General features: G+C 43.6%; 1 protein-coding gene across 2 annotated transcripts in view; it reads left to right on the top strand.

Moving 5' to 3' along the window:
- Window positions 1-1,014, top strand: part of LOC145358016 (protein phosphatase EYA3-like) — a 59,297-nt gene extending 58,283 nt beyond the window's left edge. For both annotated transcript variants that reach the window (XM_080211704.1, XM_080211703.1), the window contains one exon: window positions 465-1,014. In XM_080211704.1, coding sequence (XP_080067830.1) covers window positions 465-545 — 81 coding nt within the window. In that variant the 3' untranslated portion in view covers window positions 546-1,014. The remainder of the gene's footprint in view (window positions 1-464) is intronic.
- Window positions 1,015-18,901: the final 17,887 nt, after the last annotated feature.

Raw genomic sequence — 18,901 nt, 5'->3', positions numbered from 1 at the left:
CGTCAGAGAGCCAGGTTTGATTCCTGGCTTGGGTCACTGTCTGAGTGGAGTTTGCACGTTCTCCCCATGTCTGTGTGGGTTTCCTCTGGGTGCTCCGGTTTCCTCCCACATTCTGAAAGACGTGCTGGTTAGGTGCATCGACCCAAACAGGTGCCGAAGTGTGGTGATTAGGGGAATTTCACAGCAACTTCATTGCAGTGTTAATGTAAGCCTTACTTGTGACTAATAAATAAACTTTTACTTTTAAGTGCAACGGGTTCTGTTTTCAGGTCTGCATTAGCAAAATGCAGTTTTCAAATGGATGAGAGAAGGGAGGGATGGAGCAAAAATAAACTAATTCACACGAAGTACCCCTTTTCTATTTGTAATCTTTATTTCAAACAGTTTACTACAATTGTCTTGTGGAGTTTGACTAAGGTTTACCTGTTACTTATGCTTCATTATGTGTATCCTCTTAATTCCAGCACAATATGCCATTTTGGAGAATATTGAATAATGGTGATCTGGTGTCATTGTATCAAGCTTTGGAATTGGACTACCTGTGAGCAACTGGGAAGGAGCAAGAAGCTGCAACAGACGCCTTGCACCCTGTTTGAGGATGGACCACTAATTTTGTTCATAGTGATTCTTGTTTAACCCAGGACAAACCAGTTGGGACTATTGGCAGTCGAACTGTGTGAATAATCTGCTTGTTAACGCCCAGCATTAACTTAAAAACAAACACAGATACATCTAAATACACACACTCTACTGGAATTCGAGAAGGTTAAATTGTCATGTTTTAAAAAAAACCTATTCACAGAATCAAAATGTTGAAGTGGATGTTTAAAGGAAGAAACAATCCTGTTCTGGACTATAGTCGAGCAAGTATCTGCTCCATGTCAAATGCACTGAAACCTCTGCTGGCATTAATATTGAGGCTTTGTGCAAAACATTCTTTGGAAACTTACTGTATAAATGTTCATGGATATCTGTACTTCAGCGCTCTCTACAGACCAACCCGGAGGCAACAATGTTTTACTGGGAAGCTCAGCTGCAGAAATGCATTGGAGATTTATTTGATGAATATAAAGGCGCAGTTTTATCTATATCTTTTTGTTTCCAACAGATCTTCATTTCAGCTGGGAGTCTTTTTAAGTGTAATTTTGTGTAGTTTTAAATAAATACCTTTCTCTGGTTGTATACCAATTCTGAATGTTCCCAAGGAGATGCAGTGCCACTCGGTACCAGACTGAGCCGCAAACACAGCAGTGTGAACCATTTCAGTTGAACACTAGATGGTGGCAGAGGAAAGAGATGATGTGCTGATCTTCTCCTCCTCTGTCCCTCAGATGTTAAATTGCTTCTTTCTATTTCTTTTGTCACCGACGGAATCGCTACATTAGCGATTTCCCGTTAGCAGCTCCACTCGGATTGTTATTTAGACGTATTTTTACAATACTACAAGTGGACTTTGCCATCACTCTTTTTATAGTCAACCGCCCCTTAGAAAATATCAGACTTGAGCAATTTGGATATTTGAGATGCTGATAATGTGTATTAATTCATCTCTGAATGAATAAAGAGACGGAAGATCCACAGTTGGCTGTGCCTACTGCTGTTTGTTCAAAATATTTGCAAACTTTATTTATTCCAAACTGTGGATTCTAAATGAAGTTTTGAAAATGAATTGCCTGTTTATCTGATGCAGTGTGCAGTCTGTACATTTTATCTTTCAAATTAACTGCAACACAAGTTGAGGATAAATTGGGTCCAGTACAATGCCACAAATATTAAATGACAAGTTAGACTGCAACTCTTTTCCATGAAATTTGAGTGGAATACCTTGTCTAAGAAGAGTGGTTTGTTTTCAGTGCATGCTGCTGTGGCCAAACTAGATTCTTTATAAATAACTCCTTGGCCTTTGTGATCATTACTGCAGCTGAGAACAAGCCATCCCTCGCCTAATTATGAAGACCATTTTACCTCTGTTAACAAAAAAAAATTACTTATAGAAAAATCACAATTTCAGAACACTTGGCATCATGACATTTTGACAAACAAAATAATCTCCCTGCCATAATTCACTCGAGTCTGATCAGTTAGCACCATTCTGTTTTGTAATTATTGGATTGTGTTTGTGCATTCTTCCTTTCTGAAATCTACTTAATATCCATTGTGCTTACATCAAGAGTGTTTGCAAATATTAAACACTACAAATATCAAACACTTCCTATTGTTAACAAAAGTGGCCTGGCTCCTTGATATCTCCCAGTAACAGTTATCATTTCACTGATATCTTAAAGTCAACATCTGTTTTCTTAAAAACATTATTACACCACTTTACATAAACACTTGCGCAGGAATATTTTTAAATCATTTAAATGGGTGTTTGGAACGCATTTTAAAAGTGATAGTTCAACCAAAAAATATTGGAGAAGCACTTGAGAGGAGGCTGGAGGTATTGTCATTGGACTAGTAATCGAGTGACCCAGGGTAATCCTCTCGGGACCTGGGTTTGAATCCCGCCACAGCAGATGATGAAGTTTGAATTCAATAAAAAAAATCTAGCATTAAAAGTCTAGTGATGACCGTGAAACCAATTATTTAAAAAAAACCCATCTGGTTTATTAATGTCACAAATCTGCCATCGTTACCTGGTCCGGCCTACATGTGACCCCAGACTCTCAACAATGTGGTTGAGCTGAGGGCCGAGGCAACTAAAGGTGTGGTCACCAGTGACATCATTAAAATCTATTTGCATTGTGCAAACTCATCTTATTAAATTCCACATTATATATCATTTATTGTATGGTTCTATTGCTAGACTCAAAGTAGAAAATCAAGTTTTTTAATCTGTTTGTGTTAAAAGCAAAAAAAAAAGATTTCTTTAATAATCTTAGTGGAGATTGGCATGTACTGTTCTGTATGATTGTTTTCCTGGTCCCTATGCCACTTCTAGCCATTCTGTACTTCGCATTTCAGTGATGATAAATTGAGATGATGGTTTGATTCCTTACTCCAAAGCATAATGCAACAAAGGCCTGTAGGGATAAAATAGAGATAAATCTTTCATTTCAAAAGAGTTGAAATTGCAGTGTATGTTTTGAATGAATTAGCCTGAAACTTTCTGCTGTGAAAAGGAGCCCTAACTGTAGATGTGCAAGAAACTGAAGTTTTTTTCCCTCATTTATATCAGCAACCATCTGTCTGCCAGGGGAAAACGATGCACTGCAACTAGGGTGTATGTCACCAATAATTTGAACATGTAGCTGTAAAGGCTGACCCTTGAGCAGCAGTCCCTTCTGCAGCTGACACAAATTAATAATGTTGGCCCGAGGTTGACTGCCATTTTCCTTTCCACAGGGCTCTCTCTTTCCTCTAACTATTTGTTTCTTTTGTCTCCCCTGCTTTTTCCTTCTTGGCTACTTGTCTCTGTTGCAATATGCCTTTCAAGCAAAGCAGCATGACACCACTGGAATGGAAATGTAACATGTGATTCAGGCTTGGTTTCACTTTTGCCTTTGAGCGCCTGAACAAAGAACAAAGAAAATTGCACCCAGGAAAAGACCTTCAGCCCTCCAAGCCTGCACCGACCATGCTGCTCGACTTAACTAAAACCCCCTACCCTTCCGGAAACTATATCCCTCTATTCCCATCCTAATTGTATATTTGCCAAGACGCCCCTTAAAAGTCACTACCGTATCTGCTTCCACCACCTCCCCTGGCAACGAGTTCCAGGCATTCCCTACTCTGTGTAAAAAATCTGCCTCGTACATCTCCTTTAAACCTTGCTCTTTGCACCTTAAACCTATGCCCCCTAGTAATTGACTCTTCCACATCTGCTAATGATGTCTCCAAACTTGCTGCCTATGTATTTCTCTTCTCAATTAATTAGCCCACAATATGTTTACCCACTTCCTTATGAGTCATTTGTGCCTATATATCAGGGCTGTCCACCCTTTTTGCATGAGGGGGCTTGTTTTCCCTCACTCGAGCCAATGAGTAGATTTTGCTAAGATACATGAATTTCAAAGAATGTTGGGTGTGAAAGAAGGAAATGACAGCAAAAATAAAGCGATGTCAAAGCAATAAATTGATATATTTTTAAATGTTTCCCTCTCTTACACATGCACTCACACACCCCTGGTGGCAAATGTAGTGAGCATTGAGTATACCACCATGAAGGAAATTGAATGTGGGTGCTATACAGCAGCACATGGCAGTGATATTTCACCAGAGCCAACAACCTGGAGGTGGTGAAGGAGCCGTGCAGGTGGAGGCTAATGGCAGAGAACCATGACTGAGATATGCCATTGGGTACGTGAAGGTCTGCTGGGACAGTCAATCATCTGTGATGTATTACCTGCAGCAGGGAAGGTCAGCACTCTACATTTGTACTATGGGGATCACAGCTCCAGCCTTTAATAAAGACCATATCCTCTTCCACAAAGTACACATAGAGATGTCGCTATGTAGCTCTCAGTAATAATGAGCAGCAGGTCAGCTACAGTAATCAGAAAATGACCTAATTATCCAGATCTTGAGGGTCTTAGACAACGGAAGCACTATTTTCTCCACAAAGAATAACTAATTTGTCTAATGGTGAATTTGTTTTATACTGTTTTGCAGTGTCTGTGGGTATGTTATTCTTAGCACCATAACTCTTGTATTTTCCTATATCTGTTGGTTTTGAGCCCTTGCTGACTGCCTCCAGTTGAACAAGGAGTACTGGAGAATAGCTGCAAAGGACAGAGTATCTATTTGTCTCTACCTATTTGTGACCTCTGACATTGTGACATTTTTTAATTCTTTCAGGGGATGTAGCTGTTGCTCATTAAATCAGCATTTATTGCCAGTTCCTGGTGGCTCTTGAACTGAGTGGCATTTTAAGAATCAACCATATCGCTGTGGGTCTGGAGGCACATATAGACTAGGCCAGGTAAGGAAAGCAGATCTTCCTTCCTAAAGGATATCAGTGTACCAGATGGGTTTTTATGACAATTGATAATGGTTTCATGATTATCATCCTTAGACTTTTGAATTCAACAAAAAGCTGGAATTAAATTTCACCATTTGTCATGGTAGGATTGAAACCCAGGTCCCCAGAGCAGTATCCTGTGTCTCTGGATTGCTGATGAACTAGCAGCAATAACAGGAGGCCATCATTGCAATGCAGTTGTTACTGTGAACTTGCTACTTTTGGAGCCTGTGTGTATTGATAGTTGAGAATGGCTATAACATGAAACTGCTGATAAAGAACAAAGAGAAGTACAGCACAGGGAGAGGCCCTTTGGACCTCCAAGCCTGTGCTGATCATGATGCCCTAACTAAACTTCTCTTATTTGGTCCGTATCCCTCCATACCCCCCTTATTCTTATACCTATCCAGATGCCTCTTAAATGTTGCTACTGTGCCTGCTTCCACCACCTGCTCTGACAGCGCCTTACAGGCACCCGCCACTCTGCATGAGAAACATCCCCTGCACATCACCCATAAACATCCTCCCTCTCACCTCGAACCTGTGCCCCATTGTAATTGACACTTTCACCTTTGGAAAAAGCCTCTGATTATCCACCGTGTCTATACGCCTCATAATTTTGTAGACCTCAATCAAGTCTCCTCTCAGCCTCTGTCTTTCCAGTGAAAACAATTCTAGTTTATTCAAACTCTCCTCATAGTCAATACCCTCGAGACCAGGCAACATCTTGGTGAACCTTCTTTGCACTCTCATCAAAGCCTCCACATCCTTCTGTGATGTCTTCAATACTCCAAATGTGGTTTTATGTAGCCACAACATGATTCTCCAACTCTTGTACTCAATGTTCCAGCTCATGAAGGCAAGCATGCCATGTGTCTTAATCACCTTGGCCACCTGTGTTGCTATTTTTGGGGAACTATGGACCTGCACGTCCAGATACGTCTGTTAATGTTCTGCCATTTACAGTATAATTCACACCTAAATTTGATCCTCCAAAATGTATTGCCTCGCATTTGTCTGGATTAAACTCCATCTGCCATTTCTGTGCCCGAATCTCCAATCTATCTATATCCTGTTTGGTCCTCTGACAACCCTCAGCACTACCAGCAACTCCACCAATCTTCATGTCATCCACAAAATTACGAATGAGACTATTCACATTTTCCTTCAGATCATTTATATATACTACAAACAACAGAGGTCCCATCACTGATCCCTGTGGAACACCATTTGTTACAGATCTCCATTCAGAAAAACACCCTTCTATTGCTGTCCTCTGACTTCTACAACCAAGTAAAAAGTCTGACAACACCAGGTTTTAGTCCAACCTATTTATTAAATAAATAGGTTGGACTAAAACCTGGTGTTGTCAGACTTTTTACTGTGTTTACGCCAGTCCAACGCTGGCATACCCACATCATTTCTACAACCAAACCAGTTCTGTTTCCATCTAGCCAGTCCACCCCGAATTCCATGTGATTTTAGTTTCTGTACCAGTCTGCTATGTGGGACCTTGTCAAACACCTTACTAAAGTCCATATAAACTAGATTCACAGCTCTTCCCTCATCTTTGTCACCTCTTAAAAATACTCAATCAAATTGGTGAGATGTGACCTTCCCTGTACAAGACCATGTTACCTGTCACTAACTAGTCTATTTTCCTCCAAATGTGCATATATCCTGTCTCCCAGTATCTTCTCCAAAAGTTTTCCCATCTCTGAAGTCAGGCTCACTGGCCTATAATTTCCTGGATTATCTCTGCTTCCTTTCTTCAACAAGGGGACAACATTGGCTGTTCTCCTATCCTCTGGAACCATGCCTGTGGTCAAGGATGGTGTGAAGATATGTGTTAAAACCCCAGCTATTTCTCCCCTTGCCACTCGCATTTCAATCAACTGGCCTTTAAAAGCCTCCCACATTCCAGATGTGGATTTGCCCTCAGATAGCCACTCACAATCCACACCCAATTAAGCACCCTCACCCGAGGCCTACTTTTGTCCTTATCCATGACTTCCAGAAAGCTTATGGAATTATGTTCGCTAAGCTCAAAATGCTTCCCTGCTGAAACATCAATGGCCTAGCTCATTCCCCAAAACCAAATATATTGTGGCCTCCTTCCTTGTTTGATTGTCAACATAATGAATCAAAAAGCTGTCCTGGACTCATGATAAATTGCTCTCCATCCCAGCCCCTGACTCTAAGGAAGTCTCAATCAATGTGGGGGAAGTTAAAGTCATCCACCACAACTATCCCGCTTTTTTTCACACCTTTTCGGTATCTGACTACACAACTGCTCCTCTGTCTCCTGTGGGTGTTGGGAGGTCAGAGTCAACATTGTGATTCCACCCTCCCCTTCCTGAGCTCCACATATGATGTCTCACTACAGGATCCAGTTGTTGCTCTTGTTTAATTTCATAGATGGTACCAGTGGGAAACATGTCCTCCTTATGTGTGATTAGTACTGCTGTTGTTGCTTTTCAAAATTGTGATGTTTTCCCCTTCTACTTTGGCCTTGAAGCTGAAAAGTAGTTTCTTACTCGGGCCTACTTTCCTGTGTGGAAATCTTCATTATCTTGAGACTTTGCTTCTTCAAGCTTTTAAATCCAAATCCTGATATATCTTGGCTTCACTTTTACTGGTGCGTGGTTGACCTTCAGTAGTTTATTTTGGTGATAAATGTGTCCCATCAACTGCCTGAGAAACATTTTTTAAAAAACTACTGTTGGTGCATCATGATTGGTCACAATGTTTCAGCAAGGCTAATGAAACCACATTCTTACAAATTGTTAGTTTGAAAACAAATGTTCTTACAACTTTGTTTTTCTGAATTTTTTGGCCATTTTTGTTTCCTCCTTCACCCAAGTTTTTGAGAGTCCGAAATGAAGCTGTTATAAGGAACGACTCCTGAATGACAACTAAAAAACAATTATTTTGGTGACCAGTGACACATTACAATTTCTGCTCCTAATCTTGTGCCAATTCTTATCGACATTCAACAACAAACATAATAACTCTCCACAATACAATCATTGGGTGCAAATTGATTTCTCAGAATTCACAAAATATCACATTTATTTATGTTTTTGCTCACTTTCCACAGTGGATGTGTTTACAATGTAAATTCTGTCAAGTCCTTTTTAGATCTATAAAAGATCTGGTTTCCAATGGGGGTACCATAAGTATAGGCATGGGTCAAGGGTGGAGGGGGAAAAACATATTAAGATGGTGGCGCGGGCTCTTTGGGCCGAAGGGCCTGTTTCCCGTGCTGTGTTGTTCTTTTGTTCTTTGTATAAGAGAGAGGCACGAGTGGACATTGGGTGCCTGGGAAATGAGGCTGGAGAAGTAGTATTGAGGGACAAAGAAATGGCAGTGGAACTGAATTGGTACTTTGTATCAGTCTTCACGATGGAAGACACCAGTAACATGCCAGAACTTTGAGAGTCAGGAAGTGGGGGTAAATGTTGCAGCCATCACGAAGGAGAAGGTCTAGGGAAGCTAAAAGCTCTGAAGATAGATAAATCACCCAGACGGGATGGACTACACCCAAGGGTTCTGAAGGAGTTTGTGTAGGCGTTGGTGATGATCTTTCATGGATCACTGGAGTCAGGGAAGGTCCCAGACGACTGGAAAAAGGCTAATGTAACACCCCTATTTAAGAAGGGAGGGAGGCAGACACGGGCAAATTATAGGCCCATTAGCCTGACCTCAATCATGGGTAAGATGTTGGAGTCCGTTGTTAAGTATCAAATTGTAGAGTACTTGGAAATGCGTGGTATCATAAGGCTGAGACAGGGCTTTGACAAAGGGAGGTGATGTTTGACAAATTTGTTAGGATTTTTTGAGGAGGTAACAAAGAAGCAGACAAAGGAGAGCCAGTGGATATAATTTATTTGGATTTCCAGAAAGCCTTTTACAAGGTAAGGCACCTTGTAAAGTTTCCAGACCAGGCAAAGAACGGAGAGTATAGAAGGTGACATGAATCTAACCTCAGACAGAACAAAAATGGTGACAAGTATGAGAAGAGAGGTGTTCAATGCAGGGCTGAGGGCGTTGTACCTAAATGCACGCAGTGTATGGAACAAGGTAAATGAGCTTGTTGCGCACATTGAAATTGGCCAATACGATGATGTGGGCATCACAGCAACGTGGCTGCAAAGGGATCAGGGCTGGCATCTAAATATCCAAGGACATGTGTCCTATCGAAAGAACAGGCAGATGGGCAAAGGGGGTGGGGTTCCATTGTTAGTAAGGAATTAAGTTAAATCGATAGCAAGAAGCAATATAGGATCAGAAGGCATAGAATCTCTGTGGATAGAGATCTGATTCGACTTACTTTTGTCATAAGTATTAGCATACAGTGAAAAGTATTGTTTCTTGCACGCCATACAGACAGAGCATACTGTTCACAGAGAAGGCAACAAGAGAGTGCAGGATGTAGTGTTACAGTCATAGCTAGGGTGTAGAGAAAGATTAACTAGTTGCAAAGTAGGTCATTCAAAAGTCTAATGGCAGCAGGGAAGAAGCTGTTCTTGAGTCAGTTTGTAGGTGACCTCAGACTTCTGTATCCTTTTCCCGATGGGAGAAGGTGAAGAGAGAATGTCCGGGTTGTGTGGAGTCCATAATTATACTGGCTGCTTTTCCGAGGCAGCGGGAAGTGTAGTCAGAATCAATGGATTGGAGACTGGTTTGCGTGATGGATTGACCTACGTTCATGACCTTTATTAATCTCTCGCAGTCTTGGGCAGAGCAGGAGCCATACCAAGCTGTGATACAACCAGAAAGAATGCTTTCCGTGGTGCATCTGTAAAAGTTGATGAGAGTTATAGCTGATGTGCCAAATATCCTTAGTCTTCTGAGAAAGTAAAGGCTTCAGTGAGCTTTCTTAACTGTAGTGTCAGCATGGGGGGACCAGGACAGGTTGCTGGTGATCTGGTGACACCAAAAAATTTGAAGTTCTCGACCCTTTCCACTTCGACCCTGTTGATGTAGACAGGATGTGGGTATGCCGGCGTTGGACTGGCGTAAACACAGTAAAAAGTCTGACAACACCAGGTTTTAGTCCAACCTATTTATTTGATAATATACTCACAAGCTTTCGAGGGGACTGCCTCTTCGTCAGGTGAATTCACCTGACGAAGAGGCAGTCCCCTCGAAAGCTTGTGAGTATATTATCAAATAAATAGGTTGGACTAAAACCTGGTGTTGTCAGACTTTTTACGATGTAGACAGGGGCATGTTCTCCTTTCGACTTTCTGAAGTCGATGACAATCTCCTCCGTTTTGTTGACATTGAGGGACAGATTATTGACTTTGCACCAGTTCATCAGATTCTCTATCTCGTTCCTGTACTTTGTCTCGTTATTGATGGAGATCCAACCCATTACAGTGGTGAGGTCAGCAAACTTGAAAAACCGAATTTGGAGGGGATTTGTCCACACCTTCAAAGGTGTGTGAGGAGTCTAGCAGGGGGCTGAGAACACGACCTTGTGGGGCACCAATGTTGAGGATGATCCTGGAGGTGTTGTTGCCTATCCTTACTGATTGTGGTCTGTGGGTTAGGAAGTTCAGGATCCAGTTGTAGAGGGAGGAACCAAGGCCCAGGCCACAGAGTTTGAGTTTGATGAATTTTGTGGGAATAGTGATGTTAAGGGCTGAGCTGCAGTCAATATATAGGAGTCTGAAATAGATGTCTTTGTTATTTCAGTGTTCCAGGGTTGAGTAAGACCCTGATGGGAATTATCTACAGGCCCCTTAGCAGTCTTTAAGATGTGGGGCAGAAAATAAATCAGGAGATAGAAAAGGCATATAAAAAAGGCAATATTACAATAATCATGGGGAACTTCAATATGCCTTTGGATTGGGAAGATCAGATCGGTAGTGTATCCCAAGAAAAGGAGTTTGTGGAATGTCTAAGAGATTTTTTTTTGCAGCAGCTTGTGACAGAGCATACTCGAGGACAGGCAGTACTGAATTTGGTGATGTGTAATGAGGCAGACTTGATTAGAGAACTTAAGATTGAAGGAACCCTAAGGGAGCAGTGACCACAATATGATAGAATTTATCCTGCAGTTTGAGAGGGAGAAGCTGGAATCAGATGTAACGGTATTACAATTAACTAAAGGTAACTACAAAGACATGGGGGAGGAGCTGGCCAGAGTTGATTGGAAAGGGAGCCGAGCAGGGAAGACAGTGGAACAGCAGTGGCAGAAGTTTTTGGGGGTTATTCACAAGGCACAGCAGAAATTCATCCCAAGGAGGAGGAAACATGCCAAAGGGAGGACGAGGCACCCATGGCTGATGAGGGAAGTCAACGACATCATAAAAGAAAAAGCATACAAAGTGACAAGGCAAAGTGGTGGGAAGCCAGAGGATTGGGAAACCTTTAAATGCAAGGAGAGGACAACTAAAAAAACAATAGCGGGGAGAAGATAAAATATGAGTGTAAGCTAGCTAGTATTGTAAAAGAAGTTTGGAAGAATTTTTTTCAAGCTATGAAAGGGAGAGAGAGGCAAAAATGGACATTGGACCACTGGAAAATGAGGCTGGAGAAGTAATAATAGGAAACAAAGAAATAACAGAGGAACTGAATAGTTACTTTGCATCAGTCTTCACAGTGGAAGATACCAGTGGGATGCCAGGGCTCCAGGAGAGTCCGGGGGCACAGGTGAATGTACTGGCCATCGCTAAGGAGAAGGTTCGGGGGAAACAAAGAGATGAAGGTGCATAATCATCTGGACCGTATGGAACACACCCCAGGATTCTAGAAGAGATAGGTGAGAAAATTGTGGAGGCATTGGTGGTGATCTTTCAAAAATCACTGGAGGCAGGGAGGGTCCCAGAGGACTGGAAAGTAGCAAATGTAACACCGCTGTTTAAGAAGGGAGGGAGGCAGCAGATGGGAAATTATAGCCTGACTTCGGTCATTAGCAAGATTTTAGAGTCTGTCATTAAAGATGAGATTGTGGAGTACTTGGAAGTGCCTGATAAAACTGGACTGAGTCAGCACAGCTTTGTCAAGGGGAGGTCATGTCTGACGAAGCTGTTAGAGTTCTTTGAGGAGGTAACAAGGAAGTTAGATAAAGGAGAATCAGTGGATGTGACTTATTTAGATTTCCAGAAGGTCTTTGACAAGGTGCCACATAGGAGACTGTTAAAGAAGTGGAGAGTCCATGGTGTTAAGGGTAAGATCCTGGCATGTATAGAGGATTGGCTGATTGGCAGAAGGCAGAGAGTGGGGATAAAGGGATCTTTTTCAGGATGGCAGCTGGTGACAGGTGTGTCTCAGAGGTACACCTGTCACCAGAGTCTGAAAATTTTCTCTCCACCACCACCCTCTGTCTTCTATGAGACAGCCAGCTACTTATCCAATCGGCCAAATTTCCTTCGATCCCACACCTCCTTACTTTCTTCATGAGCCTACCATGGGGAACCTTATCAAACGCCAATCCATGTATTCCCCATGTGGTGGAGAATCCCCCTCCAAAGTTCCCAGGTATATCCTTACGCAGCAGTTGTCCAGAAGAGTTCATTTGCCCTGGACAATTGCACTGAGCTGGGAACCGTCTGACAAAATGATTTAAGTCACTAGCTTTGGATGGTTCAGCCAGTTTTAACTGATAGTTACTCCCAAACAATAGAGGGAATAAAGCCATTTCTGATTTCAGGGTAAGTATTTTAAACATCCAGAGCAGGGTCCACATGGGACACTCTGCACAATCTCAACACCTCACTCCCAGCTAATCAACCCTCAGGATATTCCCAACCCTGTTCCAACACCACCCCCCATCCCCCTCTTTCTCCCATTGGGAATCTCCCAGTCCCTGATCCCCAGTACACAGAGCTCCCCAACTTGTTGTTCGGACTCTAAATTATCCCCCTTTCCTGACTGAAGCTGGACCCCCCCCCTCAACCCAGGATGGACCCTGCCCCCCCTCAACTCCCCCTGCCCAGATTGATTAATTAGATGATTAGTTGTCACTATTTGCTGTACAGTCATAGAGAACATTAGAATCATATTATAATTTTGCTCAAAGAGAGCATTATATAGTTCACTGATTAGCTGGAATGTGCATGGATTATGGTTAAGGACAGAAAATGTCCATTTGGAAAAGGTTTAAATTTATTGAACGAACCATAGAGAATCTTACTGTGATTTCAGAGTGGCTGTGGAACGTAGTGGCTCCAAGTTAACTCCATTAGTTAACTCGACAAAGGTGCTATTTAGTTGTTTGTCACCTTGCTGGACGTGTGTGGCATTAACATGAATTTAATTGTCACTCTTAATACGCTGTGCTATTAATCAGGCTTTCTGTGAAATCTATCAAGTGTGATTAGATACATTATCATGTTATTAGTCTGATGTCTGTGACTTGTTCCTTTTACAGCAGATTCCCAATTGGTAAAGTTCTTCCCTAATTTCTAATAACTTTTTGTCAGCTGACCTGATAATTCTCTCCAAGGCTTGGTGTTATGTTATTCTTGAAAAGTAGAGTTTATTTATTAGTCTCAAGTAGGCTTACATTAACATTGCAATGAAGTTACTGTGAAAATTCCCTAGTTGCTACACTCCGTTGCCTGTTCGGGTACACTGAGGGGGAGTATTTCGCATGGCCAATGCACCGAACCCCAGCACGTCTTTCGGACTGAGAGAGGAAACCAGAGCACCCAGAGGAAACCCACGCAGACTTCACACAGACAGTGACCCAAGCCGGGAATCATAGAAATCCTACAGTGCAGAGGAGGCCATTCAGCCCATCGAGTCTGCATTGACCACAATCCCACCCAGGCCCTACCACCATATCCCTACATATTTACCTGCTAATCCCTCTAACCTAAGCATCTCACGACTCTAAGGGGTAATTTTAGCATGGCCAATCAACCTCACCCGCACATCTTTGCATTGCGGGAGGAAACCGGAGCACCCGGAGGAAACCCATGCAGACACGAGGAGAATGTGCAAACTCCACACAGACAGTGACCCAAGCCAGGAATCGAACCCAGATCCCTGGAGCTGTGAAGCAGCAGTGCTAACCACTGTGCTGCCCTAGGTCCCTGACCCCGAACCTAGGTTCCTGGTGCTGTGAAGTAGCGTCCCAACAACATGACAATGACATTGCAAACCCTTTATTTTCTACCTTGCTAAATTTTAATGAGAAGATGTGTGTTATTCTGCCCTCTGTTTCGTTGTGTTGCTATGAGCTGCTGGGTGTTGCTATGCTGTAACACTGCCCTCTAGTGTTCTCTGTGCAGCTGGCAAGGCCCTGGAACCTTCTGACTCAGACTTGGATCAGACTTGTGGTGGAAAATTCCCCTCCAAATTTCCCAGGTATATCCTTACGTAGCAATTATCCAGAAGGGCCCATTTGTCCTGGACAATTGTGCTGGGCTGGGAACCGTCTGACAAAACAATTCACATCACCAACTTTGGTTGGTTCAGCTTGTTTTACACCAATAGTTACTCCCAAATGTTGGCAGAAATAAAACCATTTCTAATTTCAGGGTAACTAAAACATCCAGAGAGAGGTCCACACGGGACCATGCAGGTCTCACTGTGGATGTTTAAAACACAGTACACAAAAACTGGGTGGCATGCTGTAAACCTCTCTGACTCACCACAATCCCAACACCTCCTGACCCAACAAATCAACCCCCAGGGTATTCCCAACCACCGCACCCCCCTTCCAATGACTCCAACCCCACCCCTTGCCACCCATTGGGAATCCCCCAACTCCTGATCTCCAGCTGCACAGAACTCCTGCAGTCTGGATTTGAAATGATCCCCCCACTTCCTGAGTGAACCCCACACCTCACTCCTTCTCTTCACTCAAAGGGTGGTGAATCTCTGGAATTCTCTGCCCGTTGAAGTGGTGGAGGCTGCCTCGCTAAATATTTTTAAGACGCGGGTTGATGGGTTTTTGATAAGAGAGGGGATTAAGGGTTATGGGGAGAGGGCGGGAAAGTGGAACTGAGCCACAACAGATCAGCCATGATCTTATTGAATGGCGGGGCAGGCTCGAAGGGCTGGATGGCCTACTCCTGCTCCTATTTCTTATGTTCTTATGTTCTCCCTAACCTGAGTTGTGCCCGCCACCCTCTCCCCTGCACCCCTCCTGCCCCATTCCCCTGATGAGACCTGACCACCCCCAACCCCATGCACCAGGCACGACCTGTCCCACCCACATTAACACAACAGTTGCCAGCATTGCACAGTACGATTCCAATCATACTGTGGACTTACAGGAATCACAACCCAACTGTGGAATCTGAAACTGCAGTAAAATATCCTGCACTGCTGCGCAATAGAAATGGAATTTGACTTATTCAGCTGACAGAAACCATTAACCAAGCCGGCATCTGTTCATCCCCTGACGAGCATTGCTCACCAACTGAATGAAAACAGAAGTGCTGGAGAGATGTGCAGCAGAGGAAGTAGGCAGGTTAAAACATCAGCAAGAACTACCACACAACTGGTCAGATTCCTGACATTTTGTTGGGCAGTGACTTTTCTTTTTCTGCACGTTGATTGAAAACTTGTGACGATTGCATCCGCAACACTAAATTAGCTCAGAGAACCACAACACACAAGAGCTACGAGTCTTGGTTGAAGGTGGATATTTAACGATCTCTCTGTGGTGTTATAGCACCATCGTGTGGACAAATAGATTTTCTTTTCCCGATTATGTCCTGATCCAGTGAATACTGCTCCAGTTCACTTTTTCTCTTGAATTGGCCCAGGTTTTATTCCCCATTTTGGTAGCTCTAGGTTACCTGGTCGCTTGTAGATGGGGAAGGAGCTGACACTCAGCAGCACAGGGATAACATAGAGATAGTAAATATTTTTTCCCAAAAGTAGGGGAGTCTAAAATTAGAGGGCAGAGGTTTAAGGTGAGAGGGGAGAGATACAGAAGTGTCTAGAGGGGCATTTTTTTCACACAGAGGGTGGTGAGTGTCTGGAACAAGCTGCCAGAGGTAGTGATAGAGGCAGGTATGATTTTATCTTTTAAAAAGCATTTAGATAGTTACGTGGGTTTGATGGGTATTAATGTGGGCAATTGGGATTAGTTTAGGGGTTTGAAGAAAAGGGCGGCATGGACAAGTTGGGTCGAAGGGCCTGTTTCCATGCTGTAAACCTCGATGACTCTCTGGCATTAGCTCAGTACACGCAAGCACATCGATTGACCCCAGTGGGATTTTTATAGGTTTGCATTGAGCCCTTGCAGACTTTGCAGAGTGACAAATGGATGTGTGAACAGTCCGTCACCGTGTGGTCACACCATCAGAGGAAACTACGTTCCTGCTGATGGCGGCACAGTAGTTAGCGCCGCTGCCTCACAGCCCCAGGGACCCGGGTTCGATTCCCGGCTCGGGTCACTGTCTGTGTGGAGTTTGCATGTTCACCCCGTGTCCGCGTGGGTTTCTTCAGGGTGCTCCGGTTTCCTCCCACAGTCTGAAAGATGTGTGGGTTAGGTGCATTGGCCACGTTAAATTCTCCCTCAGTGTACCTGAACAGGTACTGGAATTTGGCAACTAGAGGATTTTCACAGTAACTTTATTGCAGTGTTAATATAAGCCTACTTGTGACAATAATAAATAAAATCAGAAAGCTCTAGAAAGGGTTGTTACTGAGAAAACTGCCATGCAGTAGAGGCGGGAACATCCACAACATTTAAGAAGCATTGAGCAGTTAACGCCACATCATGCAAGGCTATGGATCAAGTGCTGGAAATTGGGTTTAGAATAGATGGAGGCTTGATTGCTGGCACAGACACAATGGGCCGAAGGGCCTCTTTTTGTGCTGTAAAACTCTATGACTCTATGAGATCACAAGACAGATTTGTTTTCAAGCTAAACTAGTGACTAGTTGACAGGTTGTTGCGCCACCAACCTCTTCACTAAGAGAATGGATCATGGAGTCAAATAACAGAGGGCACCATTTAGACCAATGTGCCCGTGGCAGTTCTTTGAAAGAGCTGTTCAATTAATCCCTCTCTCCTACTCTTTCCCCACAGCACAGTAAGTTTTAAGTTTACTTATTAGTGTCACAAATTGGCTTACATTACAACTGCAATGAAGTTACTGTGAAAGTCCTCTAGTTCCCTGTTCGGGTACACTGAAGGAGAATTTAGCACGGCCAATGCACCTAACCAACACATCCTTCAGACTGTGGGAGGAAACGGGAGCACCTGGAGGAAACCCACGCAGACACGGAGAGAACATGCAAATTCCACACAGACAGTGACCTGAGCTGGGAATCAAACCTGAGTCCCTGGCGCTGTGAGGCAGCAGTGCTAACCACTGTGCCACTGTGCCCAGTGAAACTGACAGACTGGGAAGGCTTTGATCATTAAAAGTGTGGAGCCGTAGCTATGGATAGCTGTTTGTAGCACTTGTTCTCTCAGAGCATGCTGTATCACTGCTTAACAAATGATTGCCAAGTTCTTGGAAGGCACTTCATGCATTTTGCTCCACTCTGTCCCTCCAATGAAGAGCAGGTAGAAGCAACATCATCAACTCAATTGCTTCAATAGTGGCATCAGCTACCATCGCCTCAGCTGCATGTTCCTCCACAGGCAGAGCTCGAAGGAGACCAGACCCCAATGCAAGGTGTACAGGCAGAGGATTGGCTTTCTTCAGTGTGTCTGAGCACCAACGCTTCAGGCACTCATGGCAGGTCCCTGCTAATATCCTCCAGCTTCCTGGAGCCAGTGCTCCTTCAGAGCGGAGTAGGTATTGCCAGTTGCTGCTACAGTGCCCATTCCTGGAGAGCCAAAAATCTCTGCCTCATTTCAAATTGTGCACTCTGTCCTCCAGAGTTCATCATGGCTAGTGTTTGGAGGGAGGTGACTGTGAGGTATAGTGTGAGTGGCAACAATTGTGAATGCTGTTGCAGAAATGAGGATGTGAGGTGGATAGGAGTGATTGGAGCTGTGAGGTGCATCCATCTGAGGAGTGCTCTGCAGAATTCTGGAAGAGGCTGGGTGAGGCATCTGAAAGGTGCTCTGCCACTCACCTGGTATTCCTGCCCAAGAATCTTGATCCTCCTGGTGTACTGTCTTCAGGTTGGAGGGGACCACACACTCGATGCAGATTTCCTTGGCCACTTCTATCCACATCTCTTTGCTTGGAGACCTTATTTGCCTTCCAGCCCCTGGGACTGTTCACCTCACTGCAGTGCCTCCAGATAAGAATGGAACTCATGGAGAGTAGTTTCAATAACCACGTGCTTGTGAGCCCTTGTCACCCATACTATAATCTCTAATTCTTTGACAGGATGGATGCTCCACCACCCTATGGTTGGGAGAATTGGGATGCTAATGCTATGACTTTCCTTGGCTAACTTCACTCCCTATTTAAAGAGAGAAAATCAGGTTCCATTTCTGGGAATGGTCCTGTTATTCCAACAGGTAAACACAGTAAAAAGTCTGACAACACCAGGTTTTAGTCCAACCAATTTATTTGATAGTAAACTCAAGCTTTTGGGTTAGCCCCTTCGTCAGGTGAATGGAGAGTTCTGGCCTCAGACAGAGCATATAAAGCACAGTTTAGAGATTACTAATTAGAGTGTGAATATTTACACCTAACCTGCTGTTCAAGTCCTGAAGTGGTTGACAATGTGTGTGGAAGGAGCACTGATCACAGACTTTTTACTGTGTTTAGCCCAGTCCAACGCCGGCATATCCACATCATTCCAACAGGTAGCCAGCGGGAAGCTTCCACTTCAGTCTCTGGATAGTTACGATGTGGAGTTGTCAGTGTTGGACTGGGATAGGCACCATAAGTAGTCTCACAACAGCAGGTTAAAGTCCCGACAGGTTTATTTGGTAGCACAAGCTTTCGGAGCGTTGCCCCTTCATCAGGTGAGTCAACCTGATGAAGGGGCAGCACTCCCAAAGCTTGTGCTACCAAATAAACCTGTTGGGACTTTAACCTGCTGTTGTGAGAC

Source organism: Carcharhinus amblyrhynchos, chromosome 24 (assembly GCF_965287045.1).
Source record: "Carcharhinus amblyrhynchos chromosome 24, sCarAmb.v2.hapA, whole genome shotgun sequence".
Classification (NCBI taxonomy): Eukaryota; Metazoa; Chordata; class Chondrichthyes; order Carcharhiniformes; family Carcharhinidae; genus Carcharhinus; species Carcharhinus amblyrhynchos.
The sequence above is the reverse complement of the archived record's forward strand: the minus strand, read 5'-3'. Positions and strand labels throughout refer to the sequence as shown.